This window comes from Stenella coeruleoalba (assembly GCF_951394435.1).
Source record: "Stenella coeruleoalba genome assembly, chromosome: 1".
In the NCBI taxonomy this organism is placed as follows: domain Eukaryota; kingdom Metazoa; phylum Chordata; class Mammalia; order Artiodactyla; family Delphinidae; genus Stenella; species Stenella coeruleoalba.
In genome coordinates this window covers 147,518,438-147,535,127 of record NC_137169.1, presented here as the reverse complement: position 1 = coordinate 147,535,127, position 16,690 = coordinate 147,518,438, and the positions used below count along the sequence as shown (strand labels likewise).

The 16,690-nt window shown below is 33.8% G+C and overlaps 1 protein-coding gene across 12 annotated transcripts in view; it reads left to right on the top strand.

The window, feature by feature from the left end:
• The window catches only part of CDC42BPA (CDC42 binding protein kinase alpha), a 323,830-nt gene that overhangs the window by 293,130 nt on the left and 14,010 nt on the right, over window positions 1-16,690 (top strand). For 11 of the 12 annotated variants that reach the window (XM_079912211.1, XM_079912203.1, XM_079912202.1 and 8 more), the window contains 8 exons: window positions 754-835; window positions 2,994-3,210; window positions 4,156-4,218; window positions 5,125-5,718; window positions 7,415-7,512; window positions 9,962-10,046; window positions 11,936-12,059; window positions 12,741-12,858. In XM_079912211.1, coding sequence (XP_079768337.1) covers window positions 754-835; window positions 2,994-3,210; window positions 4,156-4,218; window positions 5,125-5,718; window positions 7,415-7,512; window positions 9,962-10,046; window positions 11,936-12,059; window positions 12,741-12,858 — 1,381 coding nt within the window. The remainder of the gene's footprint in view (window positions 1-753; window positions 836-2,993; window positions 3,211-4,155; window positions 4,219-5,124; window positions 5,719-7,414; window positions 7,513-9,961; window positions 10,047-11,935; window positions 12,060-12,740; window positions 12,859-16,690) is intronic. The other variant, XM_079912204.1, reaches the window with a different exon arrangement.

Here is a 16,690-nt window from a genome sequence, read left to right as displayed (position 1 = left end):
TTATTGACTGCCATAGCTTCAGCCATCACCTCTGTGTTGACGACTCCCGGACATATGTCTCCAGTCCAGGTCTTTCTCCAGTGCTCAAAACCAGAATTTCTAGCTCTGGCTCACATTGGCATTTCATACCAGCATTTCAAACACATTATCTTCCCCACAAATATGGAATATAAAGGAACAGATGCAAGAAATACTAGAAAATCAGCAAGGAAAATTTGACAGAACCTCCTAAGGGAGAAGAATCAAAGATAAGACTAAGATGTCAAGTCTTCAAGACCAAGAGAATGATGGTACCAATAAGCAAATTAAGGAAGTCACAAGGAATAAATTGTTGTGGAGGAAATCTGTCTCAGGTGTTGAAGGAACAGTAAAATGTCAGATGAGCTGTGTTGAAGGCACTTGAGATGTATTATGAGAGGAAAGAGGGTGCAGTCTACTGGAGACCCTGGAGACCTACCAGGGTTCGACTCCATCTGTACTTACTGGCCTTTTGACTCCGAGTAATCCGGAAATGATTTCTAACTCTTGTATAATGTGGCACTGTTAAATTACACTTGATAAATTACTTTTGGCACTATCAATTTACAAAGGGAGAAAATTCAAAATTTTTAAAAATTTAATTTGGATGTTTTATGTAATTAAATTTTAAGGATTGCTTCATATGTGTTATTTGGATACATGCCTAAAACCACACACACATACCCACATACACTGACTTTTACTGTTTCCATTGACTTTTAACTTTTCCTTCAGGGACGAAGAATTTTCTGTGAGTTCAGTCTTGGCTTCTGATGTTATTCACGCAAGTCGAAAAGACATACCCTGTATATTTAGAGTAAGTATGTGTGCTGTAATTTGATCACTGAATTATTCGCTTTTTATGAGTATACGTTTTGCCTTTCTATATAGATCACAAACTTATTTGGAATAGAACCAAATCTTATAGACAATTTGTGCTAAGTAAGTATTTAATTAGTAAAAGACCAATAGAAAGCATGAATAGGGCTTTGCTCGTGGCGCAGCAGTTAAGAATCCTCCTGCCAATGCAGGGGACACGGGTTCGAGCCCTGGTCTGGGAAGATCCTACATGCCACGTAGCAGCAAAGCCTGTGCGCCACAACTACTGAGCCTGCGTTCTAGAGCCCGTGAGCCACAACTACTGAGCCCGCGTGCCACAACTACTGAAGTCCGTGCGCCTAGAGCCTGTGCTCCACAACAAGAGAAGCCACCGCAATGAGAAGCCCGCGCACTGCAATGAAGATTAACCCCAGCTCGCTGCAACTACAGAAAGCCCGCGCGCAGCAACAAAGACCCAACGCAGCCAAAGATAAAATAAATTTTTAAAAACAGAAAGAAAGCATGAATATATGGCTTCTAAAATAGATTTCCTCTTGGATAATATTTTTGAGTCACAATTCAATTTTCAGATAAGCGCTACAACATGAAAAAATGAATAAGCGTGAGATTTCTCAATTTTTAAAAAAATAGAAGTTTCTTTAAGATCTCATTTAAAAAGTTAGTATGTTTCAGTTCTATTGCTTTGTAATAACCACTCCAAAACTTAGTGGCTTAAGCCAACAGTGGTTTATGTTTCACCATTCTGTGGGTCAGTCCTTCAGGTGTACAGTTCTGGTGTCAACTGGGGGCACTCATGTGACTGCATTCAGCTCATTTGGAGCAGGAATACCCAAAATGACCTTACTCTCACGTCTGGGGCCTTGGTGCCGGCTGTTCGCCTTGGTACTTGGCTGGTCACTGGGCCACCTCAGTTCTCTGTATGAACTCTCTCCAAGTGGTCTCTGATCATCCACTAGTCTGGCTGAGCTCTCCATGACCGACTTCCAAGAGAGCAGAGGAAGCTGCCAGGCCTTTCAAGGACTAGGCTCAAAACAGGCATAATAACCCTTCTCCATTCTGTTGGCCAAAGCAAGTCATGAGGTCAGCCCGGATTTAAGAGAAGGGGAAATAGACTGCATTTCTTGATAAGAAGAGTGGAATTCCATAGCAGAATTGTTGGTAGCCATCTTTGGAGGCTGTCTAATACAGGACCATCTCGAATTGGTGAATTAAGGTAATAGAGGTTAATAAAAAGGGCTGTTGCCTTAATGGTATGCCTATATGCTTTGTATTTGTCTATGAATCTTGTATATGAGGAAGGTCAGACAAAGACCATACTTAGTCTTTCAGTTCCTAGACCAACAGCTGTTCTCTCACCAGTACCAAGGGATCCTACAGAGGCCCACTTATCTTAACTGATTCTAATTGTGGGATTTTATTGTCACTGCTGCTTAAATTACTTTTAATAAAGGATCCATATATACATAATTCAATTCTTTTCTGATTATAGTGTCATTGTATAATTATAAACCTTCATTTAAATACGAGCTCAAGTGATCTGGTCTTTCCCTGAGATGAGTTATTGTTATGAAGTAATAGAGAATCTTAAGTACTTCCGAGTATTTTTGACTTTTTTAAAACAAGTTGAAAATCAGTACAGTGTAGTGCTTACAAGCGTGGACATAGGATTCCAGTCTAGTTGTGTGTCCTTGGAGAAATTAATTTATCTGCATCACAGTTTTTTTCATATATAAAATCAGAATATAATAACAATACCTACCTTGTAAAGATGTTGATAGAGTTAAATGAGTTAATACTTACAAAGTGCTTTGATCAGTGCCCAGTAATCACTCAATAAATGTCAGTTGCTGTTGTTATATGACTGTGTGTAATGGATTTTTTAGTGATAGTATTCTGGCACTTTGCAGCAAAGAAAATACAAATGACACTAACATTTAGAACGGTATCTACTACCTTTGTCATGAATTCTAATGCTAAAACTATTCTTCTGATTATGAATAGCTAAACTCTGTTAAAGGTATCACTTAATGAGTGCTCATTTTGTTGGCTAGTGCTAAGTGAACTAGCATCAGTATAAAACTGGCTTAAAAGGTATCTGTTTGCTGATGTCATGAATTTTGATTAAATTGTTCTAGGTCACAGCTTCCCAGCTCTCAGCGTCTAATAACAAATGTTCAATCCTGATGCTAGCAGATAGTGAGAATGAGAAGAGTAAATGGGTGGGAGTGCTGAGTGAATTGCACAAGATTTTGAAGAAAAACAAATTCAGAGACCGCTCAGTGTATGTTCCCAAAGAGGCTTATGACAGCACTCTTCCCCTCATTAAAACGACCCAGGCAGCTGCAATCATAGGTATGAATTCATAACATTTATCTTGTTATAATTGTTTACTAATATACCTTGTCAGCAGGGACTGGTTTTCATCTAGGAATCCCGGTGTCTAACATTGTGTGTGTTATATCACAGATGCTCAGTAAATGTTTATTGAATGCATGAGACCATATTAGAACTTTATTTTTCAGTAGACAAGAATAAATATACTTTTCAAATGTATTTTCTTCTGAAAAAGCAACAATGCTGAAGATTAACCTATTAACGAATCGATTTTCTGCTTGTGTGACTTAGAAAAAGTTGTTTAAAGCATAAGCCGTTTCATAAAGCATAAGTTTCCTATGTAAAATGTAGGTACTAATTACCTTGCAAAGGTTACTGTGAAGTTTAAATAAGATGGAATGTGTAACACAGAGTGTTCCATATATAATATGCCGTCAAAAATGGCAGCTTTTCTGTCTGGAGCGTTAAATTTTCGCTATATTCTTACGTACACTGCCCACTCTTTTGTTACTTTCTAGTAAATAATGAAAAGTTTGATGCGTAGGGTTCAAATGCCTTGCACAGTTTTTCCCTCCCCAAACAAGAAATGGAACTGGACACAGGGTGCTAACAAACTAGCGGTTTTTTTCTTTCACCTTTTATTGAATAAACATTTATATCTTTTTATAAGCATTGATATAAATTATTTTCTAATGATTGTTCTGTTAAAAAAAGATATATCTTTTTATAAGCATTGATATAAATTATTTTCTAATGATTGTTCTATTAAAAAAAGACATGAGATAATATTTACCAAAGTAATCTGAAAGGAAATTTAATAGTGCAAATTGTTATTGCTATTTTTTAATTGTTTATTTTATTTATTTGGTTTTTTGTACCAAATTTCTTTTGTTATCTGTTTTATTCTATGAATTTACATAGTTTCTACCTAATAAAAATACTTCATATTTATGTCTTATATAGATCATGAAAGAATAGCTTTGGGGAATGAAGAAGGGTTATTTGTTGTGCATGTCACCAAAGATGGTAAGAGAAAATTATTTTGGAGAAAATATTATTGATAGAATATTCTAACCTACAGATTCTGAATTCTAAAAAGAGCAGGATTTGCTCTTATTTATTCTATAATTGAAATTTTCCAGGCCTAATTGGATACGTTTATAAGTCAAAAGATAATTTTTTAATTTTTATAATCCATCTGAGTTCTAAAACTTCCATGTGTATTGTCTTTCTTGTGTCATTTTATTTACAGTTCTGCTGTGTGAACTCAGATTGCATTTCTAAAGATGGTACATGAAAGAAAAATGCAACTTGATTTTTTTCATAGTTCTAACAGTACTAGGAGTGGTAACAGTCATTAAAATGTGTTTGTTGTTGGGGTCTTTTATCCCACAGTTTAACACAACAGATTTCTTTTTAGGGAGAAATTAAATACTGGATGAAATAAAAAGGAACCCATTTAACTTTAGCATTCTTGAATACAGTGTTCTAAGTTCTGTCTTTATATCAAGTTAGATCATGGGAAAACAATGCATTTAAACTTCATTAATTTGTTACCCAAAGAAATACCTTTAGTGAAACATGAGTTACTCAGTTTTTAAAAATAGTAACCCCATGGTAAACTTCCCTAGGATTTGGTGAGAATAAAGAGGTTTTTCTTAAAGATCTGGCATGCTTTATCACATAGGAACTCTTTGCCATGGCTGCCAGAAATCTCAGTGCTAAATTTAATACCTTACTATAGATAGGTTAAATTATCTTATAATGGGTGTAATTATCTTCATCTTTCTCCATGATTTCTGATCTCTCATTTTTTCTGTGTGTATGTCTGTCTTTATTATAAGTTGACATATTCTTTTGAGTATAATTGGGATATAATTAATAGGTAAACAAAATATTTTGCAGTTGATTTATTATTGTTTCTTTGCATAGAAATTATTAGAGTTGGTGACAATAAGAAGATTCATCAGATTGAACTCATTCCAAATGATCAGCTTGTCGCTGTGATCTCAGGACGAAATCGTCATGTACGACTTTTTCCTATGTCAGCTTTGGATGGGCGAGAGACTGATTTTTATAAATTGGCAGAAACTAAAGGGTGTCAAACCATAACTTCTGGAAAAGTACGTCATGGAGCTCTTACATGCCTGTGTGTGGCTATGAAAAGGCAGGTCCTCTGTTATGAACTATTTCAGAGCAAGACCCGTCACAGAAAATTTAAGGAAATTCAAGTCCCATATAATGTCCAGTGGATGGCAATCTTCAGTGAACAACTCTGTGTGGGATTCCAGTCTGGATTTCTAAGATACCCCCTGAATGGAGAAGGAAGTCCATACAGTATGCTCCATTCAAATGACCATACACTCTCATTTATTGCACATCAACCAATGGATGCCATCTGTGCAGTTGAAATCTCCAGTAAAGAATATCTGCTGTGTTTTAACAGCATTGGGATATATACTGACTGTCAGGGCCGAAGATCTAGACAACAGGAATTGATGTGGCCAGCAAATCCTTCCTCTTGTTGTAAGATTCTCTTACTTTTCGCTGTCTTATCTTGCTGTTTCTTTCTTTTTCCTTCTCCTTCATCTCCTTTATGTATTCATTGTTAATAACAGGTTGTTTTTTAAGTCATCTTTGAGGTTTTTCCTAAGCATCAAGTATGTTTTATGTAAAGTAACTAACCATATGTAGTTAAGACCTAGGCCAACAGGGTCAACATTAACAGGAACATAATTAAAGCTAATCTTCCTATGCAATGTTTTACTTAGATAGATTTTTAACACATATTGTATTTTGAAATAACCCTAAGGAGTTATCTTCATGGTTCCCCTGAATATAGTGCTTGTGAGCACTAATACCTCATAGGACTTATTCTAGAGAAGTGGTTACCTAGTGAATTATTTAATCAGTTATGTGAAGGTATGATGTAGCATTTGAAAAGTTACTCACTTTTACATTTTTATCTAGGTAGGTAGATACGTTCAAGAAACATTAAGATATTAATAAATTATTGAATACTTATTATGTGTCATTTTACTGTAAGAGATATAACATTGAGCAAAATAGACAGTCTTACCCTCACAGAGCATGAATGCAGTCGAATGGATTCCTGACAAAACAAGTTGCAGTAGAATATAAGTGCTCTGATAGCAGAAGTACAGAGTTCCGTAGAGGCATGTAGGAGGAATATCTAATCCAACACATTTTGTTTTTAGTGGAAGATACTTTGAGCATGTTTAAATGCCGAAGGGAGATAGCCACTAGGGAGCCAGGGAAAGGTTGATGACTATATGGTAAATACAGGAAATAGAGTAAGATCCCCAAGAGGCCAAAAAGGATGGAAGTCAGAATATAGGGGAAAGGATTTGGAACAGGAGGAGTAAAACCTCTTCCACTGCAACAAGATAGGAGGAATGGTGGGTATGTGTATAGTCAAGTTTAAAAGTTCAATATAAGAAAGTTTAGGAGAGCCCTATATACTTATTACAGAAAAATTAGAAAATCTAGATCAAAAGAAAAATACATATACCTACCCAGACTTAACTATTCTTGATGTTTTGTTTCTTCTGAAATTTATACTCTTATCTATGGCATCATATTTAGAATGAATCCTAGTCAGAAAATAATTCAAAGTATTATGTGAATTGTACAGTGTTAATTGGAATTAGAATAAGTATTAGAATATCTGGCTTTTATGAATAGCTCTGCCAAAAATTTAATTCATGACTTTAGCTTGGGTAAATCATTTAATCTTTCTTTGCTTGTGTCACCATTTATTGATGTTCATTCTTTCAGTAAATATATATTGAGCATCTCCTGTGCCAGATGCTTTATCATACTTTGATAAATGTGACCATAACTCTTACCTGGAGATTTCTCTACTTCGTAAGTTGTTTCACTGTCAAGAGCTTAACTACTTTAGGAATCGGTTATTTAAAATGTAATGAAATTCCTTTATAGAACTAGTATGGGGCAAGGGAATAATATACTCTTGGTGTTAACAGACTCCTTCTGTATTATAATGGCCTTAAAACCTCTTCATTTATGATTTACGGGGTTTTTTTTAACTTCAAAAATGTATTGATGTGGCTACTGTATGTTAACAACAGGATTTTGGTGGGATTCCACTCTACACTTCTTTAGCATAGATCTTTCAAAATGTTTTGGGTTTAGCAGTTAAAAGTAACCAGCCAGCTGTTCTCTCCTTCCCATCTCCCAGGTTACAATGCACCGTATCTCTCAGTGTATAGTGAAAATGCAGTTGATATCTTTGATGTGAACTCCATGGAATGGATTCAGACTCTCCCACTCAAAAAGGTAATTTAACATTAAAAAATGGGCTAAGTGAACAAATGATTATAAGTGAAACACTAATATGACTATTTAGCTAGTTTTCACTAGTTTAGCATTTTCTGTCACATGTAATAACATAATTGGTAATCTGGGACTTAGCTAAGAGTAGGAAAAAAAAGAAAAATCAAGCTGGTTAATTTTACAGGTAGCTCAGCACTGTATTATTTTTATTACATTTTGTTTCACTGTATAACGTATGATTATTATAATAATGAACAACTAGAATATATTCTACAACTTAATATGTCAGTGTTATCTTCCACTTTAGTTTAAGGAGCTCTGAAGGAGTATATTATTTGTAATTTTACTGTTTTTCACATAATGGTATGCAATTTTAATCCTTGAGGGCATATTTCATGGGCTAGAAAAGTGATTAAAATTAGAACCAATGCTCTGTATAAGCATCTCATGATTAAAAAATAAGGGTTTCGCACATTCCTAATAAAATATAATATTTTCCTTTAACATTTCCCTGTGGTAACATAAAGAGAATTTTTACGAGTATAGAATGGCTGTTTTGCAACAATGAAGAATAATAGTTTCATGTAAGTATATGCAGCGTGTGTCATTAGTTGCAGGGCAGGGTTTAGAGGAATGGGTAAAAGAAAGTAACCAAGATCTTATTTCAAAATCTGCCCCAATTTTAAACCATAACAGCAGTGGGAAAAGCTCTTGTAAATGCTGCCACATTTTATAAAACAACTAAATACGGTCCTCGCGTTTATAACTTCGGGCTGGTTACAGTTAGTTTTCCCTTTTATGTTTATCATGTGAATTTTGAAGTATATATAAAAGAATATATGATCTTTATGAAGCATAATAATAAACTGATCACTTATGAACTCACCTGCTAACTTAAGAGCCAGAACATTACCAATTTCACTGAATCTGCTTGTGTATTTTTCCCTTACCCTGATTATTGTGTTTATGATTCCCTTGCTTTTCTTAAAATACAGAATTTTTTGTATATTTAAATATTTCTAAATAATATATTGTTCAGTTTTGCTTATGTTTGAGATAATAAAATGTTATGTTGTATATCATCTTCTGCCTTGCTATCTTAATGTATTTACTGTTTCTAAGATTCATCCATGTTACATGTACTATTATATATATGTGTACACACACACATATATATATATTTCATTGCTTTTCACTACTGTAAAATATTCTGTTGGGTGAATAGATCACAATTTATTTGTCTGATTAGCAGACATGTGAATTATTTCCCAGCTTTCTGCTATTATGAACGTTGCTGTAGAAGTCATATATGTCTTCAGGTGCGTATGTGCAGGAGTTTCTTTTACGTCATATGCCTAGGAACGAAACTGATGGGACGTGGAGAATGCACGTGTTCAACTTTACAAGATAGTGTCAAAGTATTTTCCAAAGTAATTGTACCAGTTGACACTCCCATCATCAGTATATAAGAGTTCTTTATGACCCATACCGTTGTCAGAATTCATAGTTTTATAACCATTTATTTATGGTGATAAAGTGATATCTCATTGACGTGTTCATTTGCATGTCCCCAATTAACAATGTTGCTGATAATCTTTTGTATGTTTATTCATCGTTCATATTTCCTCTTCTGTGAAATACCTGGTCATGTTTTTTGCTCATTTTCCTGTTTGGTCATCTTTTGATTTTTTGAAATTATTCATATATGGTAGATACTGGTTTAGTGATGGGTGTGGTGAATCTTTTCCCTGTTTGTGACCTGTTAATTTTTATAGTGTATTTTGTGAACATTTGTTGTTATTGCTTGAAAATTCATTGTTATAAATTTTAATGTAATATCATTCTTATCCTTTTTACATTTCTCTTTTTTTTCTTAAGAAGCTCTTTCCTACCTCAAGGTCATAAAGATAGGATCTTTATTTTCTTTCAAAAGTTTGAAAGTTTTGCCTACTGTGTTTATGTCTCCGTTCCATTTAGAATTGACTTTTTGTGTATGGTGTGAAGTAGGAATTCAGTTTCATTTGTTCCATATAGATACCCAGTTGCTCCATCACCATTTACTGACAGTCCCTCCTTTCCCCAGTGATGTACAATTTCATCTCTGTCATGTGTGTACATTTAGTTCAAATAAGATTCATAAAGTAGCTGTATGAATATTTTAGTATCATCGTCTGGTACTAATGGCTTTAAAAAGTCAAATTTAAGGTTTAAATGTATTTCTGCTTTTCTTTTTTTGCCCAGAATATTCTTCCTTTAAAACGTTATCATTATAACTGTGTTAATTCAAGTTAGATAATTTTATACCTTTCTAGTCAGAATTGTTGATTTCCTTCCTAAAGAGGAAGGATAAATTAAAGGTCTTAATAGTGTGTGCCTTATAAATATCTCAAAAGTTTTATGATTTAATTTTTGAATTTTGTTGAAATACTAATTTTATTTTTTATTATTTTAGGTTCGACCCTTAAACAGTGAAGGATCATTAAATCTTTTAGGGTTGGAGACGATTAGATTAATATATTTCAAAAATAAGATGGCAGGTAAGAAAATACACATTAGTAGGAGAGCTTCATAGAAGTATTCAGGTGTATCTTACCCCAAAGTCTGTATAGGGGTATTCATAAATTTATGATCTTTTCTGGTGGATCTAGTTGATGAAGATGTAATTATGGTACATTATGTATTTAGAATAATATTTTGACTTAAATGTAAGTAAAAACATTGGCATTAAGAAAACACATTAAAATGTTTACATCAGTTATCTCTGGGTAGTGGGATTATTATATTCCTTATGCTTTTCTTTTTTCCCCCATATTCTTCCAATAAATTTGTATAGTCTATCAAAAAAAATTCCATCAAAGGTTTGTCATTTTTGTTTTGTTTGTTTTTAAGTACTAAGATACATACAAATTGCTTGGCTTCAGATTTGATGCTCTGGTATATCCTCTTGGCACTGGAGGCTTCTTGGTGTACAGACTGGTGACTGTAGGAGAAGTCCTATGCTAAGAGGATATTGCAGTATGACTTGAGAAAGGATATTCAGGTATTAGACAAGATTAGATCCACCCTCTTCTCACTGTATGTAATGATTGTAGAATGTATCCGTAACCCAATTTGTCTCTATAGGATAAAACCTATTCCAACTCTCTTTTTTTATGCTCTCATCTTTCTACTCTAGGCTAGGAGTAAAGGTGGAGCTAGGAGAAGGAATACCTGACAAAATTTCAACATAGTTGTCTTATCTTTTGAAAAGGAAAGGAAATCCTATTTCCTGGAGATTCTATTTCTCTGTCTTGTCTGTTTCTCTTTCATCTCTCAGGAGCCCAAAGTGCTCTTGCAGTCCTCTGGCTGTCCACAATCTCCCGTTGCCACTGCAACTCACCAAGATCTGCTTCACCCTCATAATTCTCAAATTCCAACTCTCAAATTCTCATCTACTTTTAAAATTTTATCCTTTTAACATTTGCTGTTAGGAAAGCAATCTGATAAAGCTATTATTATGATACAAGGAGAATGTTGCTTTTTTTTTTTACTAATCAGCTTTGGCTGGCCTTACAGGCTCCTTTGGCTTCTTCCTACTACATTTTTCTCATTTTAGCTTTTTGGGTGTTATAAACTTCTAAAGATTGGCTTTTCTCTTTTTCCTTACCTTATTTAGAGAATGGAGTTCATCATGTTGTATGGATACAATTTTCTGTTTTAGAGGATGTTCACCATATCCCAGCATGTTTTGGGAGCCCATGGCTAAGAGTTTTGTTTACTTCTAGGTATTAAAATTGAGATAGATGTGCATTAGGTGACTAGATGTACATAAGTAAGTATCCCCTGAAGATCAGGAGAGTAGAAACGATAATAAGATTCTTACTTTTAGTAAAGGAAGCTGGAAGAAACACAATTCCTTTCCTTTACTCCACATCTTGCAAATTGGATCTGCAAAGGACATGTTTTAATATATTAAAAACATCTTAACTGTTATCATTTTCATGGATAATTTACCATTTATGCCTGATTACTGTGCAGGTCAACAATAAGAGCTTTTTAACACCCTAAGCCACTGAAACCAATACTGGGAAGGTGGGAGAAGATGGTGTAGAGATATTGGGGGTGGGGTGGCCAAAGTGATAGGACACCAAGGCAACTACGTTTTCCTTTTTTTCTTCTAGTAAAATTGTAGCATTTTATGTTTATAATCAAATAAAGGTGAAAATATACTCTGTAAGCTATATTTAATTTCAGCATATATTTGTTTACATATATTTCATTGAAAATTATTATTTACTATGATTTATCAGCACAACTTAAAAAAATCAGAATTGCATACACTTGTATAATTGATTGATGTTTGTACCGTCTGGGAGATTAATGGGTGAAAAGCATTTTTGCACTTTAAAAACATCATTGTTCTTTGTTTTTTTTTTTTTTTTAACAGAAGGGGATGAACTGGTAGTTCCTGAAACATCAGATAATAGTCGGAAACAAATGGTTAGAAATATTAACAATAAGAGGCGTTATTCCTTCAGAGTTCCAGAAGAGGAAAGGATGCAACAAAGGAGGTAGATATTTAATTCATACTCATCTAAAGATGCTTATAGCATCGGAAGGACTATTTGGTAATAATACTTTATTTGATTTGGAAGGAAAATTTGATCTCTGAAAGTCTGTCATCATCATCTATGGTGTTAAAAACTGCAATAATGAATGTATTTCTCAGTGTAATTTTAATTAATACTTCCCAAGTTGTGAGTATGTACTAGATTAAAGTACCATATTTTGATTCATTTCTCTTTGTATATGGAACAGTTACAATTTTTAGAATGTGGGCTTTTATAAACATAGAACATACCTGTGCAGATTAACTATTCTCATGACCAAACAGAAATAGGCTTGTAGTGTTTCCAGTTACATATAAAAACATTTCTAATATATTAGCAATTATTTTAAAAGATGTACATAAAATGTTCAGAATTATCTGTAAAATAGAGCTTCTTTGATATTTAAACACTAAAATAACCCTCTCTGTTTTCCCACCAAAAACCATAAGATCTTTTTTAAAATTTAAAACAAAATCTAAGTAAATGTTTAACTTAGTATATTCTATTATTTTAATTCTATCCTTATTAACATGATTTCACAGTTTATTTTTATGAAAAAATTTAAGTATACTTAATTTTTCTCTGAAATTGTCTAGATTGGTCATGGAATAAAAGTGTTTAAACAGGTGTTTTCTCTTACAGGGAGATGCTGCGAGATCCAGAAATGAGAAATAAATTAATTTCCAACCCAACTAATTTTAACCACATAGCACACATGGGTCCAGGAGATGGAATACAGATTCTAAAAGACCTGCCCATGGTAAGAGAAATGAAGAGTGAATGTGAATATAAATGGGGTTAATACTAAGTTGGAGGGGGGAGGGGGTGGATACATATGAGTGTGTGTGTGTGTGTGCACTTAAATACATATAAGCCTTAAAAAGACATATTAGTAAATGAGGAAATGTTTATCTCAATATATCACAATATATGTAAGATGCATAATGACATAGCTGATGAGAAAAACATAAAATACAGATGTGTATCAAAAACCAAACATACCGAGTTTTTATTTAGTTGAATACCCTATATACTTCTCCCATACCTAGATTTACTATTCTTGGAGAAATAAACCACCAGATTTGGAGACATTCTATACCAAGATTCAGAGCTTTGTTACCAAATTACTAAAATTTCACTAAGTTTTAGCAATTCAACACAGATATTTGTCCCCCAAAGAACCACATTAGCTTGATCATTAATGGTCACACCTCTCATCTGATTATGAAATTAAATCTTTTTCCTCTGCCCATTACAGACGTGTTGCCTAGTCAGTCTTATATTTTAAAAAAAGTACAACATAGGAAAACTGTTGTGTTTTGTTTTTTTTTTTTAACAACATGAAGATTGGATTCTTGGACCTGATATACTGACATTAAGAACATTAGTGGAATTAGCTAATTATCCAAGCTCTGTAACATTTCAGTATCATGGTACTCTCAACAAACTATTGAAACTTAAACATGACTCTTGATAGGTGGTGATAGCATCTAGATTTTGCTCAGAATTTTAGGCATAATTTAAATGCTATGATAGCTTGGGAGGTGATATGTAAATCTCAACCCAAAGCTCTTTCTAAGGAAGTCTGTGTTAATTACTCACATTACTTAACCCTACTGTGATAGAAGATATAGACATGTATCACTGACAGAAAAAATAATAGGTAATACAGTTTGTACAGTCAAGTTTTTTTAATAAAAAAGTTCAGCTCTTAAAGGTAGTTTCTGCATTTCTTTCATAGGAGAAACCAAAAAAATCTGCACTAATTTGAGCCTGAGTTCCACATTATAAATATCTCAATTAACCAGTTGCCCTGTTTATGAATGGATGTGATGTTCTTACTGTCATTGTTTTTTCATCATCATCAAGACATTATTATATGATTATAGTACCATTACTTCCTTTCAAATCATTCACAATAGTCAGATGGGGATTTTTATTAGCCGTGCTAGGTAGATATAAATAAAGTATGCAGAAAGATTACAGCCAATCTTGATATAGTAATTAAAATGAAGTAAGAAATTTAAGGCTGAGCATAAATAGTAAGCTGAAAATATTGAGAATAAATAGAGGCTGAGTTGACATGGTTAACTGATATCTATCATATCTAAAAGCTATACTACTTCTACAGCTTTTGCCTGGGAATGAGAGTTCAGATTTTTCTCCATTCTTTTCCCGTTCTGAACATTTACTTAAGTCCTCAGACTGGTTTTCCTTTATTCTCAGAAGTAAACAGAGCAGAACCACGCGGTCCAAAAGCTTCTGTCATTTTTCCTTACAGAAGCTACAAGGTCAGGGCAGGTACAAAGTACCTTAGGAGAGAGAATTTTTTAATTGTGATAAACAGTTGAAATGTGAATATATGTATAGCTTATATTTGATAGATCAATGTGAAATTTTTTGAAATTTAGTTAGTAAATAGTTTTTCAACATCTGCTATGTAGGTAGCATTATGGAGGGATAGAGGCATACAAATTTCAAACACATCCATATGTTGCAAAGCAACATATCAGCAAATACAAAATTATTTCAGTAGTGAACAAGGTTTTAATGTGTATTATCCTTTTAAAATTAAACTTTCTTTCACACTTGCTTCATTCTGGTATACAAAAAAAGAATAGTACGGTTTTCCTCTCATATATTCCAATAACATAGCAAGAAGAATTATGGAAAATTGTTCTATAAATTATGTTATATCCCACAGTATGTTCCTTAAGGAGAAATAGTTTCAGGATTTAATAAAATGTTCCTCTGCTTGACCAGGTGAAAAATCAGTTTGCTAATGTTCCAGAATTTTTTTCAGACCTTCATTCACAGTAAGACTTGGTCTTTCTACACCCTGAATAAGCACACTGAAGCAAAATGTGAAATTTCAAGCATTGTAAGAACTTTCATATCCCAGCATCCCTCCTTTTTCTCCCTTCACCATCCCACCACTTAAACGAAATCTCTGTTTTGTCATTGTTGTTGTTCAGAATAAGGTCCATTCTTAATTACTGGGCAAAACAAGTTCAGATAGCATTTCCCAAAGATTCAACATCAATCTGACCCCATGACACAGGGCCTCCTGTGCTGGCTACTTATTCCCATTAGACCTCTTGATTTTTAGTATTAGTGTCACTGATTTTGTTAACCCATGACTGCCTTGCTGGTTCTTTTTGTAATTAACACAAGTGACTCTTTACCCTAGAGGTGCAATCCAGTTTTTAATGTTCCTTTCATTCCTTTCATGTTTTCTTATCACATAAGCACTTTTGAATGTCCAGGACAAGAAGTTGGTGTAAATTTTTGAAACCTGTTCACCTGTACGTGTAATATTGTAGCAAAGATGTTATGTGTCTGAACTCCTGTTCTTTATTTTCACCTGACTTTCTTCCTTTCACTAGCAAAGAACATAAAAGCTGGGGGTTTTCATAGGCATCCATTTAATCACTTAACAAATATTTTTTGATATATTGTCATGCCAGAACTGTACCTACCTTGGAGTAGACACTGGTAAATGACACAATAATATGCATGTCTGAAAAGCAAATAATATACATGTCTGTACCTGTGTGTGTGTGTGTGTGTGTGTATGTATATGTGTGTGTATACATGTATTAAAAAGCTTGTGATATTTTAATATAGTCTCAGATTTTAGTATGTTCTTTCCACTGTAATTTTCTGTATTTAATGAACTATTTTCAAAAATGAAGATGGATTTAATTCATCTAACATTAACATTTATAAGAAGCACTTTCAAATACCAAAGTTATGATGTTGTCATTCGTGCAAAGAGCATGTGCCCCAGAAATTTTTATGTTTAACTTATTCAAATCAGTATTGCCTTTCTCTGAAATACTTAAAAGCTTAGAGAGTTTATTGAATGTCTTTGGAAGCTTATTCTGTTTCCTTTGTACCAAAATGATGCTGAAAAAGGTTGTTTGCCTCATGAATGTGGAAAAGATAGTGAGGATAAGGAGTCATTTTTTTCTTTTATCTCCTATATCAGATGTGTCTTAGTGAGCCAAGAGAATATAGGCAGTTAATATAAAACAGCATATATGTCTTACAAGTACACACTGTAGTAGTTTCCTTGAATCCTTTTTGTCATTTACCTTTTTTCGTAAGTGGGTACTTATAATAAAGAATAGATTTGTCTCTAGTTGAATGCAAGAGTAATATTTTATCTCTAAAAGATTTATTTTTTTTAGCACGTAAAATTTCTCCTAGCCTTTTACCCATTCCTAAAATTGTTAACAAATAAAATTTCAAGCTCGGTGACCTTTTAGACCTTTATGAAGTAATTTTACTTCTTAAAGTTACATTTATATCAATAGTTTTATCTTTTTGAAAAAAACCTTAGAAAGTACTGGTTTCACTCACATCTCTAAATTTAAAGCACCTTATATAGAAGCCTTTCTTTTAAGCTTCCCTAATTTACCAGATTTTTTTTTTTTTTTTTTTTGCGGTACGCGGGCCTCTCACTGTTGTGGCCTCTCCCGTTGCGGAGCACAGGCTCCGGATGTGCAGGCTCAGCGGCCATGGCTCACGGGATTAGCTGCTCCGTGGCATGTGGGATCTTCCCAGACCGGGGCACGAACCCGTGTCCC